Raw genomic sequence first — 27,251 nt, 5'->3', positions numbered from 1 at the left:
TTTACCGCTAAACTGGAGCAAACAGCAATCTGTGGAAAGCCTGAATTGCTGTTTGCTCCGATTCAGCAGTAAAGAGCAGGTTTTCCTGGGGAAAGAGGCAGGGCAAGAAAACACCAAAGCACTTGGACATGGCTGGGAAAGTGTGAACACATGCCTAGAAAGTGAGGGGCAAAGGGTGAGTGTGGATGAGCCCTTGTCTCTACAAATGAAAAGGGACTTGCTGGTCTCTGCCAAGACTTAGAAGAACACATAGAAACCCTACATATTCTGCCTTGGGCTCCATGGAGGAAAGCCAAATATAATATGAAACTATTGTACTCAATGCTCAGTAGTACCCTCCGAAGCTCTATAGCAGGTGATGCCATTTAAGCTCTGGAAATGGACTCTTAATAACCAAATAAAAATAAAGAAGAAGGGTGTTGCTCAAGTTATTAACAGACAAAACATTAATATATGTGAACTGTCTTGTTTTGCTCATTACACATCCCTCTGCCAGCTATAGCACAGCGGGCATAGATTACAGCATACATTCCAATACAAAGAAAACAAATTGGTGGGGTGCATTGTTTCATTAGTCCCAGAGAGAGACTTTGAAACACAAGCATCCTTTCTGGTAAAATAGTCTGCTGCTCATAATCAGGGCATAATCCTCACAACAAACTGTGGAATGATCTCTGTGAGAACATCAGTAGCAGAATGGTTTTACACCAGTGACAACGCAAATGGCACTAGGCGAGTGTTCCTGCTGGCTCTGAGCTATCGTGTTGCAGAATAGTTATTGCACTGGTAACTGGGAGAGATGGGCTGGATAACTTTGCTCCTCTTCTGTCCCACTGATTCCTAAGACCCAAGACAAAAGTTACAAAGAAAGATTGGGATGGAATGTGTCAGGAACTCGTCCTACACTCGAGTAGGACCCTGGCAGAGACACATGTCCGACTGGCATGTTCTCTCCCTTAGGGATCCGCAGAGTCTTTGCAGCTTGCATAACAGACCTCAGCAACTCAGCATTTTGGCTAATCTACTTTATTTACCTATAAACACACACGGAGCACTGCAACATGGCTCCCTCTCTCTCTAGCACCAGACAGCAAAGAGAAAAAGAACAAAGGACAATAGTCCCACTTCACGAAACACAGTAACACAAACATCCTGTCTCCATCACTTCCCACTCTGTAGAGTCAAAACATACACCGTCATGTGATAGACGAAAAAATCCCATGACTGCAATCATGGAGCAGGAATTCTAACAGAATGTACCCATCCTAGTCCCTTCTCACTTCGGACTTGTGCAATCTGACATGAAGGCAAATGTCAGCCTTCAGCCCTTAGAACACAGAATACATATGTGAGGATACATATCTGAGGGGAGAGTTTAACGATATGTCATAAATGCTCAAAACAGAGAGCAAAAAATACAGATGTAGTGACTGGAATGAAGTCTTCCAATTATGCGAAGTTGCATACATCCACGTCTGTTTTTTGTGTCTGTAGAACGACATGGGTTTTTAAACAAACACATGAATAAACAAATAAGGAACTGGAGTAGAAGAGGATGAAAAAGAGTGGAAAATAAAAAGAAGGATGATAAAGGCCAAAGCAGAAACCCAAATGGTGGGACACGATGACTTGTACTGTCAAAATCCTGCCTTTTTTTTACTGTATCATTTTGTTTGCTGAGCTGTAGAGCAGATTGCTTTTTTCATGTTTAAAAGCTTTCTTCCACAATCATTGGAGACATTTTGAAAATAAAATAAAAGCTGAGTTTGAAAATGAGCAAGGAGATTTTGAGGGAAGCAACAGCAAAATCCTTGTTGCAGGTGGTAGAAGCACAAGGCTGGCTTGCCATGGGCTTGGCGAGACCAGCGCATGCTTTCAAGTGGCCCTCACATGAGAATATGAAGGTTGTGTCACTGGGCACTCAGATCCTAAAGAGATGAACAGCTGCACTGTTTTTCACAGACTGGAATGTCGCAAATTAACCACAGCAGCATTTCATGTGAGAAAACTCACACAGGCCTTACGATTGCACCGCAGATCTGATATAGGTCTCTTTTTAATTCCTAACTCCCATATTAAGTGCATACAGTTGTATGTGCATGGTGGCTGAAATGTAGGGCTGCCACCCATCCCTAGAAAAACGTGATTGTCCTTTTTTTCAAGTGTCCCCTGTCCTTTGTTGTTTAGTCATTTAGTCGTGTCTGCCTCTTCATGAACCCATGGACTAGAGCATGCCAGGCACTCCTGTCTTCCACTGCCTCCCACAGTTGGTCAGACTCATGTTTGTAGCTTCAAGAACACTGTCCAACCATTTCGTCCTCTGCCGTCCCCTTCTCCTTGTGCCCTCCATCTTTCCCAGCATCAGGGTCTTTTCCAGGGAGTCTTCTCTTCTCATGAGGTGGCCAAAGTATTGGAGCCTCAGCTTCAGGACCTGTCCTTCCAGTGAGCACCCAGGGCTGACTACTTTAAACAGGACACCTTTTTTCATGTATTCAACTCCTCCTCCTCCTCCTCAAAACTGTGTGGGCAGCTTTTAATATTGGCAGAAAAACAAACTGTGAAGCAGCACTCCTGCAGTCACGGCACATATCGTACATAGTCTTTGTTAATAATATTTGACTATCATCCATTAGAATTAGGTAAAGGTAAAGGTACCCCTGCCCGTACGGGCCAGTCTTGACAGACTCTGGGGTTGTGCGCCCATCTCACTTAAGAGGCCAGGGGCCAGCGCTGTCCGGAGACACTTCCGGGTCACGTGGCCAGCGTGACATCGCTGCTCTGGCCAGAGCCAGAGCCAGAGCCGCACACGGAAACGCCGTTTACCTTCCCGCTGGTAAGCGGTCCCTATTTATCTACTTGCACCCGGAGGTGCTTTCGAACTGCTAGGTTGGCAGGCGCTGGGACCGAGCAGCGGGAGCGCACCCCGCCGCAGGGATTCGAACCGCCGACCTTTCGATCGGCAAGCCCTAGGCGCTGAGGCTTTAACCCACAGCGCCACCTGCGTCCATTAGAATTATTTCCATCTAAATTTGATTTTTAAAAATAAAAATAAAAATGACTGGCTCTTCTTTTTCATTTTTGTCCAATTTGTATCTATAACAGACACACAGCTGTGTGTGGCTGCCACATTTCATTTTGTTGTTTAGGCTTCCTCAGCCTAAATGGTACCCACAGGAAGGCTTCCTGACCTTCAGATCCTGGCCTGCAATTTGGCCCTGTACTGCAGGAAGCCAGCACTGTGAAGGACGCAGAGAGTTTACTTTTTCCTGGTGACCATGGGGGGCGCTGCAGGGTAAGAAATAAATGTTCCTTTGCCTCATGATCAGCAAGCAGCCTTTATTAAGCTGCGTCAAATGGAAGAAAGCCAGACTTAAGCGCAAGTTCAAGAGCAATTCAGCATTCTAAACTTGAGAAATAACTAAGAACTGAAGGCAGAGAGAAAGAGTGCAAAAAAAGACCATGTGTTGCTGTGGTATAATCCCAAATCAAAACTCAAGAGACAAATGTAAATGAGTAAGTGCTTCAAATGCTATTAAACGGGTGCCATTATTATGAATTTTTAATGTTTGCATTCAATTGTGGGAAGCTGCCTTGTGCGGCTCATCCAGGCCACATCAGCTGGCACTATTGGTCTATTAATAGCATGGATCTCTCTTCCCACCCTCTCCGACTGCACTGCACATTTGTTTGGGAGTAAAGCCTACAGTGGGATTTACTTCCAAGTAAACATGTGTCAGGCCAGGCTGCCAGCAAGGTATTCTCCCTGTGGAAATGGCACATGCCTTTTTGGGATGAAATGGCTGCGCTGTTAAACACAGGCTGCCTGTATCCCAGTGACCGCAATTTAGGCAGCCTTCCTCTCTCCAATGCAAAGCAGTATGGGAATGCTAATGGTATCTCACATCAAGAACTCTGTTAGCTAAAGAAGGATCTGCTGTGAAACACATCATTCCTTTAAGGCACATTCAAAGCACCTTCTTGCCCTCTAAGCAGTCTGGGCACTGCAGTTTGTTGAGGGCTGCTGGGAATTGTAGCTCTGTGAGTGGTAAACTACAGGGATCCCAAATGCTTTGAGGGAAACTATGTGCTTCAAAGCAGGGATGCGGGTGGCGCTGTGGGTAAAAGCCTCAGTGCCTAGGGCTTGCCGATCGAAAGGTCAGCAGTTCGAATCCCCGCGGCGGGGTGCGCTCCCGCTGCTTGGTCCCAGCGCCTGCCAACCTAGCAGTTCGAAAGCACCCCCGGGTGCAAGTAGATAAATAGGGACCGCTTACTATCGGGAAGGTAAACGGCGTGTCTGTGTGCTGCGCTGGCTCGTCAGATGCAGCTTGTCACACTGGCCACGTGACCCGGAAGTGTCTTCGGACAGCGCTGGCCCCCGGCCTATTGAGTGAGATGGGCGCACAACCCCAGAGTCTGTCAAGACTGGCCCGTACGGGCAGGGGTACCTTTACCTTTACCTTTATGTGCTTCAAATATGCTTTAAAGGTATAAGCATCCATTAGATGCCAGTTGTGTATACAATAGACTTACGAAGGGGAAGAAACAGGATCACAGCAGCAAGTTCTGCTACTCAACCTATGTACATTCACTAAACTATGCAGTCCTTTCATGTGGTACAAACAGTACACGCACAGACTTAGATGTCATCTGGGAATCTGATTTGTGTTGACGTAATCGCAGGTCACATGAACACAAGGCCTGCTCTAGCTTTCTGGGGACGCTTGGATACAAGATATCAACAAGGCCTTATCTCTTCTCTTTCCTCCTTAAACATCGCTTCTTCCTCTATCATACTAATAAAGTGTCAAGCTAGGAGGATGGGTTAGAGCCACTGGATGCCTTTAAGAAATGTTACTTGTGTGCAGAAACATGCACTAAAGTTTCAGCCTCCAAAATTTTTCTGTGGTGGTTGACTGCATCTTGACGCTAATGCATTTATATATGTAAGTACAAGAACAAAAAGCAGACAACCACCTTCACAGATAATGAAGGTTGACAGGGAAGCTGAAATTAAATGGACAAAACTAAGGGCTCGTCCACATTGCCACTTGCCCCACAACTTGCCCCCAGGAAAACCTGCTGTTTATCGCTGAATCAGAGCAAATGTCAATCATGTTTTCTCCGGATTGACATTTTCTCTGTTTTAATGCTAAAGAGAGTGATTTCTGGGGGAAGGTTGTGTGGCAAAGGCAAAACTGCTTGGACTCACACTTTCTAGGAACAAGTCAAGTGGAAGTGGGGACAATCCCTAATTTAGGCTGCAATTTTAACTCCACTTACCCAGGAAATAAGCCTGATGAAATTCAACAGGGCTTACTTCTGAGTAGGCATGGGTAAGACTGCACCATTAGAATATTAGCTAGTGAAAATGATTTCTCTGTTCAAAATGGTATCTTGAGGAATGTTTACTGTTGATGTGTGGTCTTTAGGTAATATGACTGCCAAAATACCCTTCCTAACACAGAAGACCTAATTCCAAAATAAAGTTTGACATCCAAAAGGCATCTCCAGGAGCCCAATAACTGCCAGATCATGTGGTCCATGCAATACACTCATAGATGATCCCATAAGCTCAGGCTGGATAGTTTTGGAACACAGGATTGGAGGACACTAGCCAGATTTTGAGAATGTGCCCTGTTTTTAAATGTTTTCATATGGCTCAATTCCTATGATCTCTCACAGCACTTGACATCTACTTTCCTAAAGTTGACTGGATAGTTTCAGCACCAGTTTTTTGGTTGTTGTTTTTTTTTGTATACTTCTCTTTCCCATGGTTTGCAGAATTTTCATGAGTCATATGTTCCCCATTCCTGCGTCTAAATCCTACCTTTTGTGCACTGGAAGCTTCTCCCAGCCCTAGCCTGAGATGTGTGCCATTTTATAATGTGTGTGAGTAAGCCCCATGGTGTTAAATGGGAATTACTCCCAGGTAAGAATGTACAGTGGTGCCCCGCAAGACGAATGCCTCGCAAGACGGAAAACCCGCTAGACGAAAGGGTTTTCCGTTTTGGAGGTGCTTCGCAAAATGAATTTCCTATAGGCTTGCTTCGCAAGACGAAAGTGTCTTGCGAGTTCCTGCGGGGGTTTTTTCCTCCCCCCCTTTTTCTAAGCCGCTTATCCGCTTATCAGCTGATCCGCTAAGCCACTAAGCCGCTTATCAGCTGATCCGCTAAGCCGCTTATCAGCTGATCCGCTAAGCCGCTTATCAGCTGATCCGCTAAGCCGCTAATAGCGCTAAGCTGCTAAGCCGCTAATAGGGTTGCTTCGCAAGACAAAAAAAACCGCAAGACGAAGAGACTCGCGGAACGGATTCTTTTCGTCTTGCGAGGCACCACTGTATAGGATTGGAAGCTAAGGGTTGTATGTGACTAAGTCTTACTCAGCAGAGACCCACTGAAATAGTAACTTAAGCCATGAATTTTGGTGACACATAATAAACAAAACCGAAACCCATCAACATGCAAGTTATGAAATATCTGGGCTATATTCTCATTATTGGCCAACACTGTTGGATACCCGATGGACTCTAGTCTACAAAAACTTGTGTTGTGATGCATGTATTAGTCTTTAAGGTGCTATAATGTTGTTGTTGTTGTTTGCTGCAACAGACTAGCCCAACATTATTTCTCTAAAAGCTATTTCCACTATTGTACATAATTAGCAGATGTTTCTTTATGAATTTACCTGAGAAACTTGTTAAGATCTCCATGCTTCATGTATTCAAAGACCATGATGAGAGGATCGCCTTCCACACATACGCCGTAAAACTTCACAATGTGTTCATGCTGTAAGTTAGTTAATAGTTCTGCCTCCCGGTGGAAGTCTTTGCGGGCATTATCGCTAGCGTCTTTTAGCGCCTGTGAGGAAAGAGTCAAGCAAAGTTAAGAGAAATACATCACACACTTTTCAGAAACTTGGCAACTACAGTGGTGCCCCGCAAGACGAATGCCTCACAAGACGGAAAACTCGCTAGACGAAAGAGTTTTCCGTTTTGGAGGTGCTTCGCAAAACGAATTTCCTATGGGCTTGCTTCGCAAGACGAAAATGTCTTGCGAGTTCCTGTGGGTTTTTTCCCTTTCCCCCCCTTTTTCTAAGCCGCTAAGCTGCTTATCCGATATGCCGATAAGCCGCTAAAAGCTGCTAAAAGCCGCTAAACCGCTAATAGCGCCAATCCGCTAAGCCGTCAATGGGCTTGCTTCGCAAGACGAAAAAACCGCTAGACGAAGAGAATCGCAGAACGGATTCTTTTCGTCTTGCGAGGCACCACTGTACTTTTTTTGTTTTGGGAGGAATCACACCATCAAGAGTGTTGTGTGTTGCACTATTTCCTTCTGCAATTTCTTATGCCATAGGTCACCTGGGAGCCTAAGTCACCAAGTACTTACATGGTGGCAAGTTGCCTTTCAAGTTCTCTTCTTGGGCGATACATATTTTTTCCATTTTTACTTACTGTTACATTCAACAACATGGTGACCTTTCCTCCTCAGAAACATTGCACCCAAGTATCAAGCCTCTTGGCGCAGTCTGTGTTGCCAAATGGAACTATTTTGTAAGGAACAGCTATGTCAAAGCTATGTACCAGATATAGCTGTATTCACACTGTAAAAAATCCCCAATGGTCTGAAAATCTCTCACAGAACTGAAAATGAAATTACCAACTTGGGAGGAAAAAATGAAGAGTGTATGTGTGCGTGTGTGCGCGCGTGCATGTGTGTAAGCGAGAGAGAACGAGGGAACATGCTATAAACCCTCAAATTCAAACACATTTAGATTGCATTCAAACATGGGGTTTATTGCATGAGTTTTATAGATACTAGCACTTCTGTCCCAATTTTCAATGTTCCCTAACTATGGCTTTTTGCTTGATATACCACCACGTCATGTTAAATTTCGTTTGCACTAGTGGGTGTGGTGTGACACAACAACAATTGTCTTTTTTTTTAATATAATTTTTATTAATTTTCCAACATAGATTTAAAACAAAATAACATACACACATAGACATACAAAAACATATAAACAAGTATAATTTCAGATCCTCTCTTCATAAACCTTCTTTCTCGGACTTCCCCTTACCTCCCCCTCTCTGCATCCTTATTTTAAATTTTTTCAACAACCCTTCGCTCCAATTAAATAATAACTTATTTTCTTTTTCAATTTTTCCTCCTAATTCATCAACCAAATACAGCTATAATTCTATCTTTTCCTTTCCCTTGACATTTTAGCACTCATCAATTTTGCAACAGTTCTTAAGATATACTTTAAATTTCTTCCAATCTTCTTCCACCATCTCTTTCTCTTGGTCACGGATTCTGCCAGTCATTTCCGCCAGTCCCATAAAGTCAATCACTTTCGTTTGCCATTCTTCCAATGTGGGTAATTCTTGTGTCTTCCAATACTTTGCTAAAAGAATCCTTGCTGCCCGACACAACAACAATAATTGTCACTGGATATGCCACTACTCCCCCTCCTTTTCCAGGCTTGGGTGCTTCCATTCCCCCATGATTCACTGCGCTGTATGCCAAACTGCCATGCAGAATTTCATTATGTGAATAAAACCCTTCTGATATTATGGGTTTCCAGGGTTGCAAAAGGATTTTTTCTGGAAACAACAGAGAAATGAGCATAAAACTCTGACTAGATTTGGCTAGTCATCCAAGATGGGGATTTTACTTTGTGTGAAAGTTCACATGAAAGGCAAAAATCATCAGGTGAGGAAACACCAGGAAGATGGAATGAAGTGCTGTCTGAATGCAGCCTTAGTTGGGGAAGGTGGAATGGTGAACTCATGTTTTTCATCTCTGAGGAGTAGCAGCTGTTTTCCGTGATGGAGCTGTTGCCGTGGTAACTGTACACTGTCCGTCAAAACAGCCAAATGCACACTGTCTCTAAGCCCAGATAGATTGTTGATGCTTGAGAATTATTGCTGCTAGAACATCTTTGTGTCCCCAATCTAGTCCTTTCAGAACAAGCAGAAACTCCCTTAATCAAAATTCTGCTTGTCTCTCTCTCTCCCCCACCCCAACTGCAGTCCTTTTCGGTAATTCAGTTCAGGGAAAATGAATGCGCAGGGTGGGAGCATCTCAGCGGCAGGGCCTACCTCTCATCTATATGTGCTCATTAGAAAACCCAAAGAGGGCATCACTGACTACTATTCATGATGGCTCTGGTGAGAGGCACTAATACTTCTGAATACCAGTTGCTGGAAACCACAAGAGGGGAGATGGTGCTTGGCTCAGGTCCTGCTTCCAGATTACCCACAAGTCTCTGGTTGGCCACTGTGAGAACAGGATGCTAGACTAGATGGGCCGCTGGCATGGTCCAGCAGGCTCTTCCTATGTTCTTATGTCCACACATGCATGTGCAGGATCTCTTCCGATGTTCTCATGAAGGTTAGGGGTAGAACCATCAACAAGCACACACCCCTGCCATGCATGTTTTTTATCCGTGTGCTAAACTATAGAAAAGGCCCTAAGCAATCTACCATATTGCTCTCTGTGGCTTTAACAGCCTTCACTTTTCCATTAAGCTAAAGGTAAAGGGACCCCTGACCATTAGGTCCAGTTGTGACCGACTCTGGGGTTGTGGTGCTCATCTCGCTTTATTGGCCGAGGGAGCCGGCGTACAGCTTCTGGGTCATGTGGCCAGCATGACTAAGCCACTTCTGGCAAACCAGAGCAGCGCACAGAAACGCTGTTTACCTTCCTGCCTATTTATCTACTTGCACTTTGACGTGCTTCCGAACTGCTAGGTGGGCAGGAGCTGGGACCGAGCAATGGGAGCTCATCCCGTCGCAGGGCTTCGAACCGCCAACCTTCTGATCTGCAAGTCCTAGGCTCGGTGGTTTAGACCACAGTGCTACCTGCATCCCCTTCCATTAAGCTACAGTGGTACCTCGGGTTACATACGCTTCAGGTTACATACGCTTCAGGTTACAGACTCCACTAACCCAGAAATAGTACCTCGGGTTAAGAACTTTGCTTCAGGATGAGAACAGAAATCGTGCTCCGGCGGTGCGGCAGCAGCAGGAGGCCCCATTAGCTAAAGTGGTGCTTCAGGTTAAGAACGGACCTCCAGAACGAATTAAGTACTTAACCCGAGGTACCACTGTACTTTCTTTTAATTCCTCCTCTAGTGCTTTTTCTTTTCTTGAAGTCTTTTCTACACCACCCCAGCGGCGTAGCGTGGGTTGTCAGCACCCGGGGCAAGGCAAGTAATTTGCTCCCCCTAACCCGGGGCAAGGCAAGTAATTTGCGCCCCTAACCCCTAACCTGCTGCCGCTGCCAGCTTCTTCTTGCTGCTGCCTGGGCTGGTCGGGTGTGGTTCTCTCCAGCGCTCAGCGCTGCGCTGGGCGGCCGCTGCACTGTCCCTCCCCCAGATAGTCCCTCCCTCGCTCTCTCTCCGCTCCGCACCGCAACGCACGCCTGGCACCCTCCCCCTCCACAGTGGGCGGCGACCCGGCAGCTCGGATCGGATTTGCACAGCCAGCACTGCAGTGAGAGAAAGTGAGTGAGCCAGGTAGGGGCAGAGAGCTGCGAGTGCGAGCGCGCCCCCCCAAATGTTGCGGCCGATGTGGCTGGCCACCCCTGCACCCCCCACGCTACGCCACTGCACCACCCTAATGGAACAATCCCAAAAAAGTGTAACAGGAATATCCTGCAGCAAAGACAAAAGCCACACTTTTGCAATCAGAATTCTATTCTGTGGAGAACAACAAATTCTGTCTTATCTTGTCTGCTGCTTTCACATTGTTATGCGTTTGTTCATGGCCTCTCCATCTGCTTGCTTTTAGAGGGCTTATAGCAGCACTGTGTGTTACTCAAATCTCAGCTAAATCTTTCTGCACAGAAGCTGGCTCCAGAATGGCCACACACAAATCAAACTCTGTCCAAACAAACTGAAAGTAAAAATAAACCTGAGTCAAGTTGTTTTTTTTTTAAAGGGCAAAGCAGAGCTTCCCTCTGTATGTGTTTTCCTCTTTTCATATCAAATCATTTTTTATGAATACCCCTTCTTCTAAAGCTATTAATTCATACAAGATTAGAATATTTGCCATGCTCTCTTCCACACACCCTGAAAATGCTACCTTTTGAGATTTTGTCTTCTCACAGGAAACAGCGGCTGCCATTCCCTAACATGTATACACAATGCTGTTCTGGGTTGCCCAGCAACCAGCAAGGAGGCATGTCAAAGATCCAATGAATGAATAGCAAATGTGACAATACTTGAACATTAAGTGAGATTATTTGACCTTCTGCGGCAACTTGCTCAGATTCTCCTCTGTCTAAAATCTTTCTGAAATGGACATATTAGTCACAAAGTGTATATTCCACAAGGAGAATTGAAGGATGTGTGCATATAACATCCCCTAAAATTCTAGCACAATCCTATATGTATTTATACAGAAATAAGTTTCACTATTTTCAGTGGGGCTCACTCCCAGGTGAATATACATATTGGTGTGTGGGTGTGTAAGAGAGAGAGAGTAAATCTTTTTGCATTATCTGTGCTCTTATGTTTTATCTCTGCATCAAGGTGACAACAATATTGTCAACTACAAAGCTACTTTGAGTAAGAGCTAAGCATTAACTACAAAGTCAGAGTTCCAGATCTGTCAACTTGCAACTGTAGTCCTGCTCACACTTGCAAATTGCATTCACTCAATATGTGAAAAGTGATGGTGGAGAGTAAGACTGCATCTTCTGTGTGTTCATCAGTGTGGACAAAGTCCTATGTGGTATGTGTACAACTGGAAGCAAAATAGATGCTTCCATGCAATTGAGAACCCTGCAAAAATGCTGGGCCAATGATCTTGCAGAGCCTTCGTGCATTGAGTTGTAACCACAATGGTCACACCTTCTGCATCTGAACACACAGAAGGGAGGGGCAGGCCAACAGATGTAATCCTTTACTGCTCCTGAAAAGTAAACAGGCTTATCACATAGTTTATCAAGATTCTATTGTCTTAAAGAGACAGGAAGTGATATCACATTGTTTACAATTCAGAAAAGAAGGAATAATAAGCATTCTTAAAAAACAATTGTGTGTCCCCCTTGGTTGACCAATTCATATATTTAAAAAAACACATAATGAAGACTTGAAGAAAAAGCATAATTCTTGGAATGCTAGTACTTTACTCCAGGCACATAGTACAGTGGTACCTCGGGTTACATACGCTTCAGGTTACAGACTCTGCTAACCCAGAAATATTACCTCGGGTTAAGAACTTTGCTTCAGGATGAGAACAGAAATCGTGCTTCGGCGGCACGGTGGCAGCAGGAGGCCCCATTAGCTAAAGTGGTGCTTAACGGACCTCCGGAACGAATTAAGTACTTAACCCGAAGTGCCACTGTACTGGTTGACACACAAACTAAGTGCATAGGTGGCCTCACATGCACGAAGTTTGCTTAAAAATGTAGATCTAATTAAATTATCCCCCATGCTTTAAGAAACCATTTAGGGATGAGAGCCACAGCAAGGAGCATTTTATCACTAATGTTCTGCCATGGAACACGTTTGCAGTACTGCACTAGGGCTCAACTCTCGAGCATGTGAAGCAAGAGAGAGTGCATCTTCAAACATCTGCAGAGTGCTTTTTCTTCCCTGCTGAATAAACACAACTGGAATGTGAGATCGAGATTATGACAAGGTTCTCCTTCAAAAGGGCCACAACCTACTTCTAGGCATTTTCACAGGAATCTCCTGACTTCCTATTAACATTTGCAAGATGTTAATAGCAGCCTACTTTGAACAATGCAGGGCAGGTAGAACCCCATGACTCTATGGATGTTGATAAAATGCAACTCCCATTATCCTTGACCGTTGGGCATGCTGGCTTTGGCCAATGAGAGCTGGAGTCCAATAACATCTGGAGGGCCACAGGTTCCTCACCCATGTTTCACAGGAACCATTTATAGCTGGAGACAATTCAATGGCAACAAACATCAACTGCTACATCCACAACAAAGATGGTCCATTTTACCTTCACTGCAACCAAGATCTTTTCTTGCTCATGACACAGATTATAACATTCGGCCAAGAAGACTTTCCCAAAGGCTCCTTCTCCCAGTTCCCTTTTGAGAACAATATTGTGTCGCTTGATGTGCTGGACAACTGCAAAATGAAGGTAAAGCAAGGATTAGAAATGAATTTCCTGGCCAAGGAAAGAGGCATTTTGGGAAGTGGGCCCAGGTAAAATCCCAGCATGTAGAGCAACAGGGCTTGCTTGCTCTGTTGACTTGGCAAGTCCTTCCCCAAAGCAGGACTCCTCTCTTTTTACCTGGCCATGTTAAGTCAAAGCAGCTAATGCAGAGGTCAGGACCATTCAGGCTCACATGGCCATTTCTAGCAAACTCCGCCCACCCACCAATCATGTGACCTGACAATCGTTTCAATCTGCCCCAACACCTTCCTCAGCTTTCTTCTTGTTAAATTGTGGGCGAACATATCAGACGACACAGCGATTCTTCCAAAGCAGCTCTTTATTTGTAAGCTGAACAGAACTGAACTGAGGAGCTCAGTCAGCCTGCTTATATAGAGCTCCAGAACAATGTAACTGTTGCCATTTTCTAAAACTATCCAATCACTGAACGTCACTTTCGATCCTTCATTTGCATAGAAACTATCCAATCACTGAACGTCACTTTCAATCCTTCATTTGCATAACTATCTACAGTATCCCCCTGCTGGCCCAGGATGAGAACTTCAGTACATAACACCTCTGGTTAGACGTAACCATTTACTTATATTATGTATGAGGTATACATTTCCCCTGCCCCCAAACAAAGGGAGAATTGAACATAAAATACATAAAATGGAATTTAAATATATCAGAGCTGGTTAGCCTTCCAGGGGCCACATTCTGATGTGGGGAGGCAAAGCCAACAGAGGGTGGGGCAGAAGAATGAAATACTTTGATACTGCTGTTAAAATGGTGTACAGGTAAGGTTGAAAAGGCTTAGAGAGGGGAAAAGTGTGTTTCTTTTTGACAAGATCAAGGTCGTCCGTCATCCTGGGATGTCTTTGATCACCACAGCAGAGTGAGCTCTGAAAAAAAACAATTCTGAATGCTGCTGCTTCAAGAAACAAATTAAGAGGAGGAAAACACTGAAAGACAGGCTGTGTTTATTTCCTGTCACTTCCATTTTTTAACATTTCTTTAACAGCTGCTCCCCTTTATTGCACAGCAAAGAAAATTTCTGAGGGGGGGGGGAATTCATATAACCTCGGAAGATAAAGTAGGTCTTCCTTTAATTAAATCCAGCCTACTCTGTGGCTCTCCTCGCTTGCTCCTCTTAAATTAAGCTGCCACTTACTCTGTCTGTTTCATTCAACAACTAGGATAAATAAAATGTTTCATTCTAGCAAATATGATTTACACTCTTGCTCTGAGGTTAAACAGAGAAATAAGACAATTGGCAGCAATATGGCCATCAGAGCCTGGGCAACTGTCTGCTACAGGATAAAACTGTCTTGCTGTATTAAAACTTGGACCCTTCACCATTTTCTTTGATGCCTGTTCTTCTTTCTTCCCTGCTTACAAAAATATTTACAGGGCATGTCTACTCAAATGTAAGCCTCATTGAATTCTATGAGACTTATCGCCATGTAAGTATGTACAGGATTGCAGTCTTAGTACTTAAAATACCAGACCATACACACGTATGAATGTCACAAACTATACTGAACAACTGTTCCTGTTTTTGAGATGTTACTTGAGATGATACGAAAAGGATAAAGTTATGACAATGCTGCTGTTGCTGGTTTATTTTTGTCTGCTTCCCTTAATAATAATAATAATAATAATAATAATAATAATAATAATAATAATTTTATTATTTTTACCCCGCCCATCTGGCTGGGTTTCCCCAGCCACTCTAGGCAGCTTCCACAAAGACCAAAAATACACTAAGATGTCACACATTAAAAACTTCCCTTAAGATGTCTTCTGAATGTCAGGTAGTTGTTTATCTCTTTGACATCTGATAGGAGGGCATTCCACAGGGCGGGCACCACTACCAAGAAGGCCCTCTGCCTGGTTCCCTGTAGCTTTGCTTCTCGCAATGAGAGAAGGCCCTCAGTGCTGGATCTCAGCATCTGGGCAGAACGATGGGGGTGGAGACACTCCTTCAGGTATACTGGGCCGAGGCCGTTTAGGGCTTTAAAGGTCAACACCAACACTTTGAATTGTGCTCGGAAACGTACTGGGAGCCAATGTAGGTCTTTCAAGACCGGTGTTATGTGGTCTCTGCGGCCGCTCCCAGTCACCAGTCTAGCTGCCGCATTCTGGATTAGTTGTAGTTTCCGGGTCACCTTCAAAGGTAGCCCCACATAGAGCGCATTGCAGACCCTATATCAGATGCTCCTGTATAGCAAGAGTGAAAGCTTCTGTTTTAGCAGGAGTTTCACTGCAAACCACTCCTGGAGCAAGGCTCTTTGAAAGGTCCCGCCCACCTGTCACATTTGACCCATGAGATATAGAACAGGTACAGAGGGGAATAAAGGTTCTCTAACCCTGCTTTATAGTGTAAATCAAACACTGGCCCAGACAAAATAAGCAGCGGTTGCAGGCGCCACTGATCAACCCCATCCTCTTGTCAAAATGGCCAGTGGAGGATGGATGCAACAGCTGCATAAGTTTCCCCACTGTTGCTTTTCACATTGAAGTGATGGCTCCAAAATGCCAACAGATATGACTCATAATAAGAGGGCCCTGAAAATGTAGAACCAGGCTAACAGACTTGCTGAACTCAGAACCTGCCTCTACGAACACAGAATTATAGAACTCTCATGAAGAAAGGCATCCTAAGTGTCATCTACTCCAGTGTTCCCCAACCTTGGGCCTCCAGCTGTTTTTGGACTACAATTCACATCATCCTTGACCACTGGTCTTGCTAGCGAGGGATGATGGGAGTTGTAGTCCAAAAAAGCTGGAGGCCCAAGGTTGGGGAACACTGATCTAGTCCAAAGCCCTGCAATGCAGGAATCACAGCTAAATCCCTGCCAGATGGTGATCCAAACTCTGTTTAAAAGCTTCCAGTGAAGAAGAGTCCACAACCTTCAGAAGTAGTATGTTCCACTGTTGAGAAGCTCTTTCCATCAGAAAGTTCTTCCTAAAGTTTAGTTGGAATCTCCTTTCCTGTTATTTGGAACAGCAGAAAGCAAGCTTGCTCCGTCTTCCATGTGACAGCCCTTCAGATATTTGAAGATGATTACCATATCACCTCTTTTCCAGGCTACTCCCTCAACCATTCCTCATAAGACTTGTTTTTCAGACCCTTTATCATCTTGGTCACCCTCCTCGGCACATGTTTCCAATATATGAATCCTCCTTATACAATGTCCCATCAGGCCCAGTATTGTCAAGCTCCCAAGTGCTCATGCTAGGATCTTAAACTATCCCTGCTACTGGAGAAGCTAAGGAGTGACCCTGGGACCTTCTATACATGGTCTACCACTGAGCTGCGGCCTTTCTGAGGAATATATACAGCAGGCTACTAGTGCAGTAAATGTCCGAAACTTACTTTGCCACTGGTGGCAGACCATATGGGGGGGGGGGAATGCATGCTGGGTTTAAGGTTGATATTTGGCCATTTGACTTGGTGACGGGGAGCTACCTTAATCTCAATGTACAACAGTTCAGCCAGCACCAGTATCACAGCTTATCATTTCTAAACCGCTTCACATTTCCAAAGGAATTTTAAAGTAGGATTCAAGCTGCCTTAAATGATCAAATAGAACACTGTGAAAAATAAAAAACAACACATTACAAATGAGAATCAGATCCAAATATATCAATGATTCACATTTGTTGTTGTTTAGTCGTTTAGTTGTGTCCGACTCTTCGTGACCCCACGCCAGGCACTTCTGTTTTCCACTGCCTCCCACAATTTGGTCAAACTCATGCTGGTAGCTTCGAGAAGACTGTCCAACCATCTCGTCCTCTGTCGTCCCCTTCTCCTCAATCCTTCCCAACATCAGGATCTTTTCCAGGGAGTCTTCTCTTCTCATGAGGTGGCCAAAGTATTGGAGCCTCAGCTTCAGGATCTGTCCTTCCAGTGAGCTGATTACCTTAAGAATGGAGAGATTTGGTCTTCTTGCAGTCCATGGGACTCTCAAGAGTCTCCTCCAGAACCATAATTCAAAAGCATCAATTCTTCGGCGATCAGCCTTCTTTATGGTCCAGCTCTCACTTCCATGCATCACTACTGGGAAAACCAGAGCTTTTACTATACGGACCTTTGTTGGCAAGGTGATGTCTCTGCTTTTTAAGATGCTGTCTAGGTTTGTCATTGCTTTTCTCCCAAGAAGCAGGTGTCTTCTAATTTCGTGGCTGCTGTCACCATCTGCAGTGATCATGGAGCCCAAGAACGTAAAATCTCTCACTGCCTCCATTTCTTCCCCTTCTATACTTCACATTTAAAGTAATGCAATTAACAATGAAACAAAATATTCTCTTAAAAGTTAAAAGGAAAATAAAAAGCAAACACCAACATGCAGTAAAAAAAAACCCCCACATATAAACAACTAAACAAAATGAATGGAACAGAAGTTGCACCCACAGGCTCCCCCCCCCCACTGAGTTTCTGGTAGGATTAATAATAATTTACATACTATTATTTTTGCCCCACAGCAAAACAACACACTTCCTACAATGCTTCTGTGCTGTCTACACCTAGGCATGCCCTTTCCCTCCAAATTGCGTCTCTCTCCCAGCCTCCCTCTCTCAAAATCTATCCATCTATCTTCCTCTTCTTCCTCTTCTCTCTCAAAATCTCTCCCTGTTGATAATTACAGCATCCTGTGCCAAGCAGCTGTCACTAAGGAACACGAGCTGCCCCAACACTTCCGCAGTGACAATGCCTGCAAGTTTATTGGCTGATTTATCGCACCATAATGAACTCGCTCACAACTTTCCATCCGTAGCCTGAGAAGCAGAGGGAGATGGGCCATGGCCTGAACATTTTGTTCCGATACATCTGAAAGGAGGGAGAAACAATCACAAGTATTTGTAACCACGGTTGCCCCCTCCTCACAGCCCACTGTTCCTGAAAAAAGTGGGCACGAGGCAAGCATCCAAGGCTGTTTGGTATTCACAGAAGGGCATGAGTCCAATCTTCCGGCAGATGCAGCACTTTGCTGAATAAGGGCATGCGCAGATAAAGGACAATCACTTTTATTCAGCTCTGATTTATTCAGCTACCCTAATGAGCTTGACCATAAGATAATATTCTCCAACATTTTGAAGCCTCCCCACAACTGTTCTAAATCTATTCTGCCTTCTCTTGCTCCTCAACCTGCCTCTTGGCTTCAGTTCTATAGCTTAGTATGCAAATATTTGTGCATGCAGTTATTTATTTCATGACATATTATTATTTTGCTCTTCCTACGAGGTGTTCAGGACAGAATCCCATCCCTCCCCTGCCATCTTTAATCTTCACAATGCTAAGATAGTGATTATTGCAAGGTCACCCAGTAACCTTTGTGGGCATGCGGGGATTTGAACCTGCTCCACCTTCATGTTGTTTAGTCGTTTAGTCGTGTTCCGACTCTTTGTGACCCCCTGGACCAGAGCATGCCAGGCACTCCTGTCTTCCACTGCCTCCCGCAGTTTGGTCAAACTCATGCTGGTAGCTTCTAGAACACTGTCCCACCATCTTGTCCTCTGTCGTCCCCTTCTCCTTGTGCCCTCCATCTTTCCCAGCATCAGGGTCTTTTCCAGGGAGTCTTCTCTTCTCATGAAGTGGCCAAAGTCTTGGAGCCTCAGCTTCAGGATCTGTCCTTCCAGTGAGCACTCAGGGCTGATTTCCTTCAGAATGGAAAGGTTCTTGCAGTCCATGGGGCTCTCAAGAGTCACCTCCAGCACCAGAATTCAAAAGCATCAATTCTTTGGCGACCAGCCTTCTTTATGGTCCAGCTCTCACTTCCATACATCACTACTGGGAAAATCATAGCTCCACCTTAGTCTATGTCTAACATCCTAGTCACTGGTCCCATGCTGTGAATGGCGCATGCAGGAATCGATAGATTACAAAACGATATCAAAAGTACTTTTTTTTTTAAACTAGACATCTTCAGGCCCTTCTTAAACCACCCATAGTGGTCAGCTGGAAAAGCACCGTGCAAACCAATCTAATGTGGGTAAGTGGGAAATGGTTGTACATGTGCTTCACTCAGGTTTTGGCAAATGGTGGGGAGGAAGTCCCATGTGGTTTATAATCCTATCCCTTTCCAAAAGACTGTGTGCCCCTCTAGGTGTCCCACAGCCACAGGTTCGGAAGCTAGACCTGAAAACTGAGTTGGCACCTCTGATTAATCAAGAACCCTTAAGCCTACTGGTTGATTATGGGGTGTTCGTGGTTGATCCTGGTCAATCTTTGGACTCTCAGCTATTTACCCCCCTCTCCCCCCCAAAAGCTCCGCAACTCTGGCTCCCTCAAAGAAGCTCAACAACTTTGGTCAATCCAATGGGTAGATCACTGCCAGTTTTTTATAGTGGGAATAGATCACAGTCTCCTGGGAGTTGGACATGCCTGTCATAGAGCATTAGATGGCATCACAAATAAGCCTTTTCAGGTAGCTCCTACATTGTATCTTCCATTAACAGTCATGTTGGAATGCCCTGCATGAATCCTGGTCTTTTAGGTAAGCAATAAGTAAGCTTTCCTCCACCGACATATTGCTGATAATCTATATCCTTGTTTACTTTCAATAGCCCTGCTGTCTTTACAAAGCACGTCCCTTCTGCTACAAACAATTGTTGTCAATTACAACCTTTTTAAGGGTTGGTTTACCACATGCATTGCCTTATTGATTTCCTATCCACTGATTATGTAATTTAAATTTATTGCTTTACTATATACTATATTTTTCCTTCTCTAAGACGCCCCCATGTATAAGACGCCCACTGTTTTGGGGGCAACAACCAATCACCAGTCCACCCTTGGTACTATCTGTGTATAAGATGACCACTGATTTTTGACAATTTTTTTGGGGGGGGGGGAACCTAGTTTTATGCACAGAAAAATACAGTATATATTTGCCATTTAAAGCTCAATGCTTGGAACTATTGAGGATTTAAACAGCCAGTATCTGAATGGATGAACTGACAACACCAAAAAGCATCAGGCTTATCTCAATGTTGGGTGATATGAAAGTTTTACATGGACTGGATTATTGACACAGCAGATCACCACTTCATCTTGCTGTGTGAAACAGTGCAAAGTTTTCTACAAAGTGATGAGGGACCTTCCCCCCCCTCCATATTGTTTAACTACAACTCCCATCAGCTCCAGCAAGCGTGACCAATGGTCATGGAAGATGGGAGTTGTTAAACTACAACACCTAGAGGGACACAGGTTCCCCAATCCTGATCTAAAAGCACATGAAGTCCCAAATTTGCTAATCAGGTCTGAGTCTGGTCAATGCCTGGATAGGATATCTGGGGATAGCTTCTGTACACACAGCTTTGAGCAGCAGATGGAATATTAATGTAACAAATAATAAAAATGCAGTCACTGTGTACCATATTTTTTGCTCTATAAGACGCACCTGACCATAAGACGCACCTAGTTATAGAGGAGGAGAACAAGAAAAAAAATATTCTCTCCCTCTCTGTGCAGTGCCCCTTCACTGAGGCAGCAGCAGAAGCGGAGCCCCTTCCATGTGTCCTCCCGCTTTGCTGAAGGGGCGCTGCGTAGAGGGGGAAAGTTGTGCAACGCCTCTCCAGCGAAGCCAGGAGAGCAAGAGGGATTGGTACACACCGACCCCTCTTGCTCTCCTGGCTTCAGTGAAAGCAACACGAAGCCCAAGGAGCGCAGCGGGAGGTCCCCTGCTGCGCTCCAGAGGCTTCACGTTGCTTTTGCTGAAGCCATGGAGCCTGCATTCGCTCCATAAGATGCACACACATTTCCCCTTACTTTTTTATAAATGTGTTAAATGGTATGAAATGTTGACAATTAATTTGAGATGGATATTCGCCATCAGCATTTGAAACATGGCAATATTTTCTATTTGATTTTAATATTTGATATTTGAAAAGAGTTGATAGAAGAAACCATATCTGGCACCTAGCATACAACAGAATTAAATTTTTGTGGAATGTGCTAAAAACATAAGGCAAGTTTTGAGGCTGGCAGGTGTTGAGATAGTTAAATGAAGAGCATGGAAAGTATCGTACACTCTCCTCTAGGTAAAAGAGGCAACAGTATGACTTGGCTGCTCCAGTTCCTAAGAAAAGAAAGTCTCCAGATCACAGTTAATTTGTAATATTAATCAGATTTCTTCCCACTTTCCCACTTAAGCATTTTAGGTACTGTTAAATTAATTTATATTCATTCATCTTGAGTAGCCTAGGGGAGCTGCTCACTAAGAAACCACACATGTGCTTCGAAAAAGAGTTGTTTAGCGGCTCTGCCAGCCACCTCAAATTCAGCAAGGGACTGTCCATTACTCTGCATCTGCGGAAGGGATGTTAATATAGCCTTGACCCTATGTTATTGGGTGCCATAAACCCCTGTGTGCTTTGTGTTTGTTTATTTAGGGCCAGACTAAAAGTGATGTTTGAGATGCCTCCAAAATCAGCCGCCAGTGGATGGGACAATTTGATTTGGGCCGTGACATGGGGAGGCTTAAAGAAACACGCCTTCTTGAGCTGTGGCCCTGTTTGAAAGTCACCATCACCAAAGCGGCTATTACCTTTAGAATGAAAACCGTACAGGGCGCAAAATCTCTTTCAAATGTCTTGTGCACATGTACAGAGACTGGAATATGGCATTCTAAGCATGGTAGGCTTTGCATTTGCCTTATACAGTGGTACCTCAGGTTACATACGCTTCAGGTTACAGGCGCTTCAGGTTATAGACTCCACTAACCCAGAAATAGTACCTCGGGTTAAGAACTTTGCTTATGGATGAGAACAGAAATCGTGCTCCGGCGGCACGGCAGCATCAGCAGTAGCAGCAGCAGCAGGAGGCCCCATCAGCTAAAGTGGTGCTTCAGGTTAAGAATAGTTTCAGGTTAAGAACGGACCTCCAAAACAAATTAAGTACTTACCGAGGTACCACTGTAGACCTGGAAAATGCAACCCCCATTTGTTCACCTTCTCTGGGTTGTCATCAAGTTCTACCCTGTCCATGTTTACTGAGGCTGTTAAGCATTACTTAGAGCTAAGCCTTCCTTATTTTAATGGGAGTTACACTCAAGGAAGTGCACAGGATTCCAGCCTTAGGGTCCTCTGTGTGTGTGTGTGTGTGTGTGTGTGTGTGTGAGAGAGAGAGAGAGAGAGAGAGAGAGAGAGAGAGATGTGCATTCTGGCATATTTATTTCAGCCATTTTCTCAGGGGCTGATACTAGAAATAGGTGAATATATCAGTTTTGGTTTATTTCATTTTCTCCTTTTTCCAGTCAAGTTCAGTTCTCAATATTTCCGCATCACCTCCGCATCACTTTGTGATTTATTTTTTTAAAAAAATCTCATGAAAATTCATTAGTGTTCTTGTGCAAATTTCTCCTACTATAGACATTTTTATATGAAATGTTCCCCAATATACAGTCTTGCAATGCAATTTCACCTAACATAATGCATTTTTTTATGTTATTCTAACTAATATATATGCATCTAATATATATGTATCTAACTAATGTAATGTATCCTTTAGTATATGCACTTTTGCACATGTTATGTAGCTGAAGAACTGCACTGCAAAATTAAAGTGTGAATTTTGAAAGATGGCTGAATTTTAGGTCATACACTATTTCAGTGAGTGTGAATTAGGTACATTCACCTTTAAATGCAAACTGAATCAAATCTCCCCCTTGCTACAGGGAACCAGGCAGAGGGCCTTCTCGGTAGTGGCGCCTGCCCTGTGGAACGCCCTCCCATCAGATGTCAAAGCGATAAATAACTACCTGACATTCAGAAGACATCTTAAGGCAGCCCTGTTCAGGGAAGTTTTTAATCTGAGATATTTTAGTGTATTTTTGGTTTTTATGGAAGCCGCCCAGAGTGGCTGGGGAAACCCAGCCAGATGGGCGGGGTACAAATAATAAATTATTATTATTATTATTATTATTATTATTATTATTATTATTATTGCTTAGCTGGCACTGAAAGCATGTCTCTAAAGGGCTCCGTAATCTCTGAAAGCTCTGAATGGCAACTCTGGACATGTTAAAAAGCATTATTATTCGATTTTCACCCAAACCTTTCCCCCAGTTCAACTCTTATCATCATTCACCCATCTTCCATGGCTTTTTGTTGTTGTTGCAAAATTGGAGGCAGATTCACTTCCTAACCTGCCTGGAGTGCCAGGAAGAAGAAAACTTATAATGTGAGTACATTACCTCCTGTTGAAAGCCAGCTAAAAAGATCTGTCATCATTAAGCATGGATGTTGTTAACACCAGCCAGGAAATATATCAACAGAGATGGTAACACTCCCAAATGCCTTCGGTGCTTTAACCCATATTCTGCAGATATTCTGTCAAAGGGTGTAAGGATGGAATCTATTTAATAGCTTTAATTGCCTAAGATGTGGCATGGCACAGCTGCAAAATATTGTTTTAATTTATGACATCAGCGTATTAAACAGCCAAAGACAGGCAGGCACGGGCTGCCTCTCTCATCTTTTTCGCCACTCTTTACTAGGTTCCCTTCCCTGTTTTGTATCTAAAAGGGGAATGTGGCATATCTGGGCTTTCTTGGTCAGCACCTAAGCAAATGAGAAGCAAGTGACATTTTAAGCATAATACTTCATCTGTCTAAGAAAACACTCCAAAAATCCAGTTTCCCTGTACTTCTAAGATAGGCTGGCATCAGAGAGGTTCTATATCAGTAACGTTGGCGCTCTTATGGCTTTAAAGAGCCCTCGGAGCCCGAGGAACTGGGGTGGAGTGTTCAGAATCAAAACCTGCATAGGCCTTGCTTTACACTGTCTGCACCTTGCCATTCACACACACACACACCTTGTGGCATGCTGGCTTTTGTCAAGGCTGGAGCTAGTTCAGACATGGCGTGAGGGTTAACGGCCCTGTCTTTGGGGAGAATCGGAAGTGAGTGCCTTAGGCAGGGATGAGGAACCTGTGGCCCTCCAGATCTTGTTGGAGTACACATCCCAAGATTTGGAGCTCAGGTATGTCTGTATGACATACCTGTCAGGTATGTCAGGTATGTCTTCATGGACAGAGCTGCAGCTTCCTGGCAGAAATTTCACTGATGTCATGGAAGGGTTTTTTAGCTACTAAATGTGTGTTGTGAATGCATGCATTGGACCTCAGTTGATAAAATGTGTGTGTGTGTGTGTTTTCTCCCCAAAGACAATGTTTCTGTCTCTTTAAAAGCTCCAAAGGGAAACATCAAAGTTGGATGCAGCAGTCATGTACTGCTGTTGTGCTGTATTGTCCGTAGATAAATGGTAAAGTAACTGTTTGTGTGAATATGACCTCAGCGTGTGAATTATTCCGATGTATTAACTGGTGCAAAGACACGGGTGGCACTGTGGTCTAAACCACAAAGTCTAGGGCTTGCCGATCAGAAGGTTTGCGGTTCGAATCCCCGCGACGGGGTGAGCTCCCATTGCTTGGTCCCTGCTCCTGCCAACCTAGCAGGCCAAAAGCACACCAGTGCAAGCAGATAAATAGGTACCGCTGCGGTGGGAAGGTAAGCGGCGTTTCCGTGCGCTGCTCTGGTTCGCCAGAAGCGGCTTAGTCATGCTGGCCACATGACCCAGAACCTGTCTGCAGACAAATGCTGGCTCACTCGGCCTATAGGTACTAATTGTCAAATAATTCTGTGTACATTGCAGCAGCCTTTGGCTATGTGCAATAAAACTGACTGAGACTGAGACACTCGGCCTATAGAGTGAGATGAGCGTGCAACCCGAGTCGTCCACGACTGGACCTAATGGTCAGGGGTACCTTTACCTTTACCTATTAACTGGCGCAGTGATTTACCTTGGAGTTGCAATCCAGTGACTTCTCCTGGAGATAAAACTTTACTTCTGAGGGCTTTATGCCCTCCAACTACTAGGCAATGCTATCTAAAAAATATCCTACTGACTTACCACCTAAAAAGTAACTTCCAGCTTTAAAGACTTCCATATCATTCTTTGTTTTTGTTCTATGCCTTCCAAGGGAACAGCATATTCTAATTATAGCTTGAGAAAGAACAACTAAGCAGTCATTGCTAGATTTTATATTCTCAAATGCAGGGAAATAGACTTGGATGCAAGTTATAATCAGGCTTTGCACTGTGAGAGGCTCAATCCAGTTATGTCCAATAGATTGGTGCATTCCAGCTGGACTGCTCTAACTGCAGACTTGGGAAGTAAAGAACTTCACCAATCCCCTCTACTTCCTCTCACCCAATCTTGCTTATCCTCCTGCCTGGTTAAGACATCTGCAGAACTCAAAAGCTTGCTTACTATTTTATGACTGTATATTGCCCTAAAGTGGATTTTATATTTTAATAGGCTATGCATTGTTCTGTATCTGACTAACATTGCAGAAACGATTCATTAGGAGCAATGGTATTCTTATTTTTACTGCATGCTAGCTTGTCAGCAGCAAGGTCGTTGAATCAACAATTGCTTTTCCCTCAAGCTAATTTCTGACAAACTTGCCGGAGGCAAGGAACGTAATGCAAGTAAAAACATTTGATTAATGACATGATCACTTGATAATGAATTGAAGCAAAGAGATGTTTGATTGATTTATGAATAATTATAACTATGTGCTCGTCTTCTTACCAAAAGATTTATGAGAGATTTGAAAGGCAAAACTAAAAATTATACAAATGAATACATTAAGTTGAAGATTAAATGGATTCCCCCCTCCCCCACTACAGCCTGCTGTTACCCTTTGGGCTAACTCTGGTTGTTCAGATAAAATTACAAATGGCCGAAGCACTCAAGTTGTATTAACTGATGGTAGAATAGTTTGATCTTTTAACATTTATGCACTGCACTGAACGCATTCCAAAGATGCTCTTTTGCACAAGAAAACTGGTTAGTGTGGACCCAAAGCACAATGTGCAGCCAGACACAGGAATCTTCACATCTGCCCAATACATTAAAAACAGAGTCATACCACTTTAAACAGTCATAGCTTCCCCTCAAAAATCTCGGGAAGTGCAATTTGTTAAAGGTGCTGAGAACTGTTAGGAGACCCCAATTCCTACCAGAGACATATGATTCTTAGAGTTCCCTGCAGAGAGGAACTGATTGTCAATCAATTCCGTGAACAGTAGATCTGGGAAAGGAATACCTCTCTTGGCATGTAGTGAAGATGGGGCTAAATTGGACCCCCCAGTCCTTATTTTCCAGGGATGCCCCCGAATTTGCAGAAGCCATCCCAGCTTCAGACTTGATCCCTGAATGTCCCACTTTTCCTTAAAAAGGAAAAGGTAAAGGACCCCTGACAGTTAAGTCCAGTCGCTGGTGACTCTGAGGTTGCGGTGCTCATCTCGCTTTACAGGCCAAGGGAGCCGGTGTACAGCTTCCGGGTCATGTGGCCAGCATGACTAAGCCGCTTCTGGTGAAACCAGAGCAGCACACGGAAACGCCGTTTACCTTCCCACCGGAGCGGTACCTATTTATCTACTTGCACTTTGACGTGCTTTTGAACTGCTAGGTTGGCAGGAGCAGGGACCGAGCAACGGGAGCTCACCCCGTCACGGGGATTCGAACCACCGACCTTCCAATCGGCAAGCCCTAGGCTCAGTGGTTTAGACCACAGCGCCACCCATGTTTCCTTAGGATGTCCTTATTTTCATTGGAGAAATGGGAGGGTATGGAGTTATGCGACCCCCAAAGCCAAGGAGAAAAGTAAGTATTCATTTTTTAGAAGACATCTGAAGGTAGCCCTCTGTAGGGAAGTTTTTAAAAAAATGTTTAATGTTTTATTATGTTTTTATATATGTTGGAAGCTGTGGCAACCCAGTTAGATGGGTGGCCAATAAAAAATAAAATTACTACTAGTACGACTGCCATGGGATGGGATGTTCCTCTTTTCAACAGAGAAATGTTGGAGGGTATGCTAAATTGGCTGTGCTCTAATGTGGAAATGTGGCCTTTGGCTGAAAAAGGTTCCTTGCTGCTGGTTCCAGACAATTATATCTTGACAGCTGCAATGGCTAGCATAATAGCCGTGTTCCCTCATTCCTCCACAGCGTCACTGAGTACATAAGGGGAATATGACTGAACTTGCTGCTCTGCTGGTAATGCCTTTGTGCGCCTCAAGGCATACAAACAACAC

The 27,251-nt window shown here is 44.1% G+C and overlaps 1 protein-coding gene and 1 long non-coding RNA gene across 2 annotated transcripts in view; one reads left to right on the top strand and one right to left on the bottom strand.

Moving 5' to 3' along the window:
• The window catches only part of NTRK2 (neurotrophic receptor tyrosine kinase 2), a 187,453-nt gene that overhangs the window by 26,609 nt on the left and 133,593 nt on the right, over window positions 1-27,251 (bottom strand). The window contains exons 15-16 of the mRNA XM_079996083.1: window positions 12,983-13,113; window positions 6,685-6,857 (exon numbers count right to left, since the gene is read on the bottom strand). Coding sequence (XP_079852209.1) covers window positions 6,685-6,857; window positions 12,983-13,113 — 304 coding nt within the window. The remainder of the gene's footprint in view (window positions 1-6,684; window positions 6,858-12,982; window positions 13,114-27,251) is intronic.
• The window catches only part of LOC307227102, a 212,884-nt gene that overhangs the window by 157,917 nt on the left and 27,716 nt on the right, over window positions 1-27,251 (top strand). The gene's annotated exons all lie outside the window — the stretch shown is intronic.

The sequence above is a fragment of the Podarcis cretensis genome (genome assembly GCF_951804945.1).
Source record: "Podarcis cretensis genome assembly, chromosome: 11".
NCBI classification, from domain to species: domain Eukaryota; kingdom Metazoa; phylum Chordata; class Lepidosauria; order Squamata; family Lacertidae; genus Podarcis; species Podarcis cretensis.
Note: the sequence above shows the minus strand (reverse complement) of the source record. Positions and strands in the feature narration are given on the sequence as shown.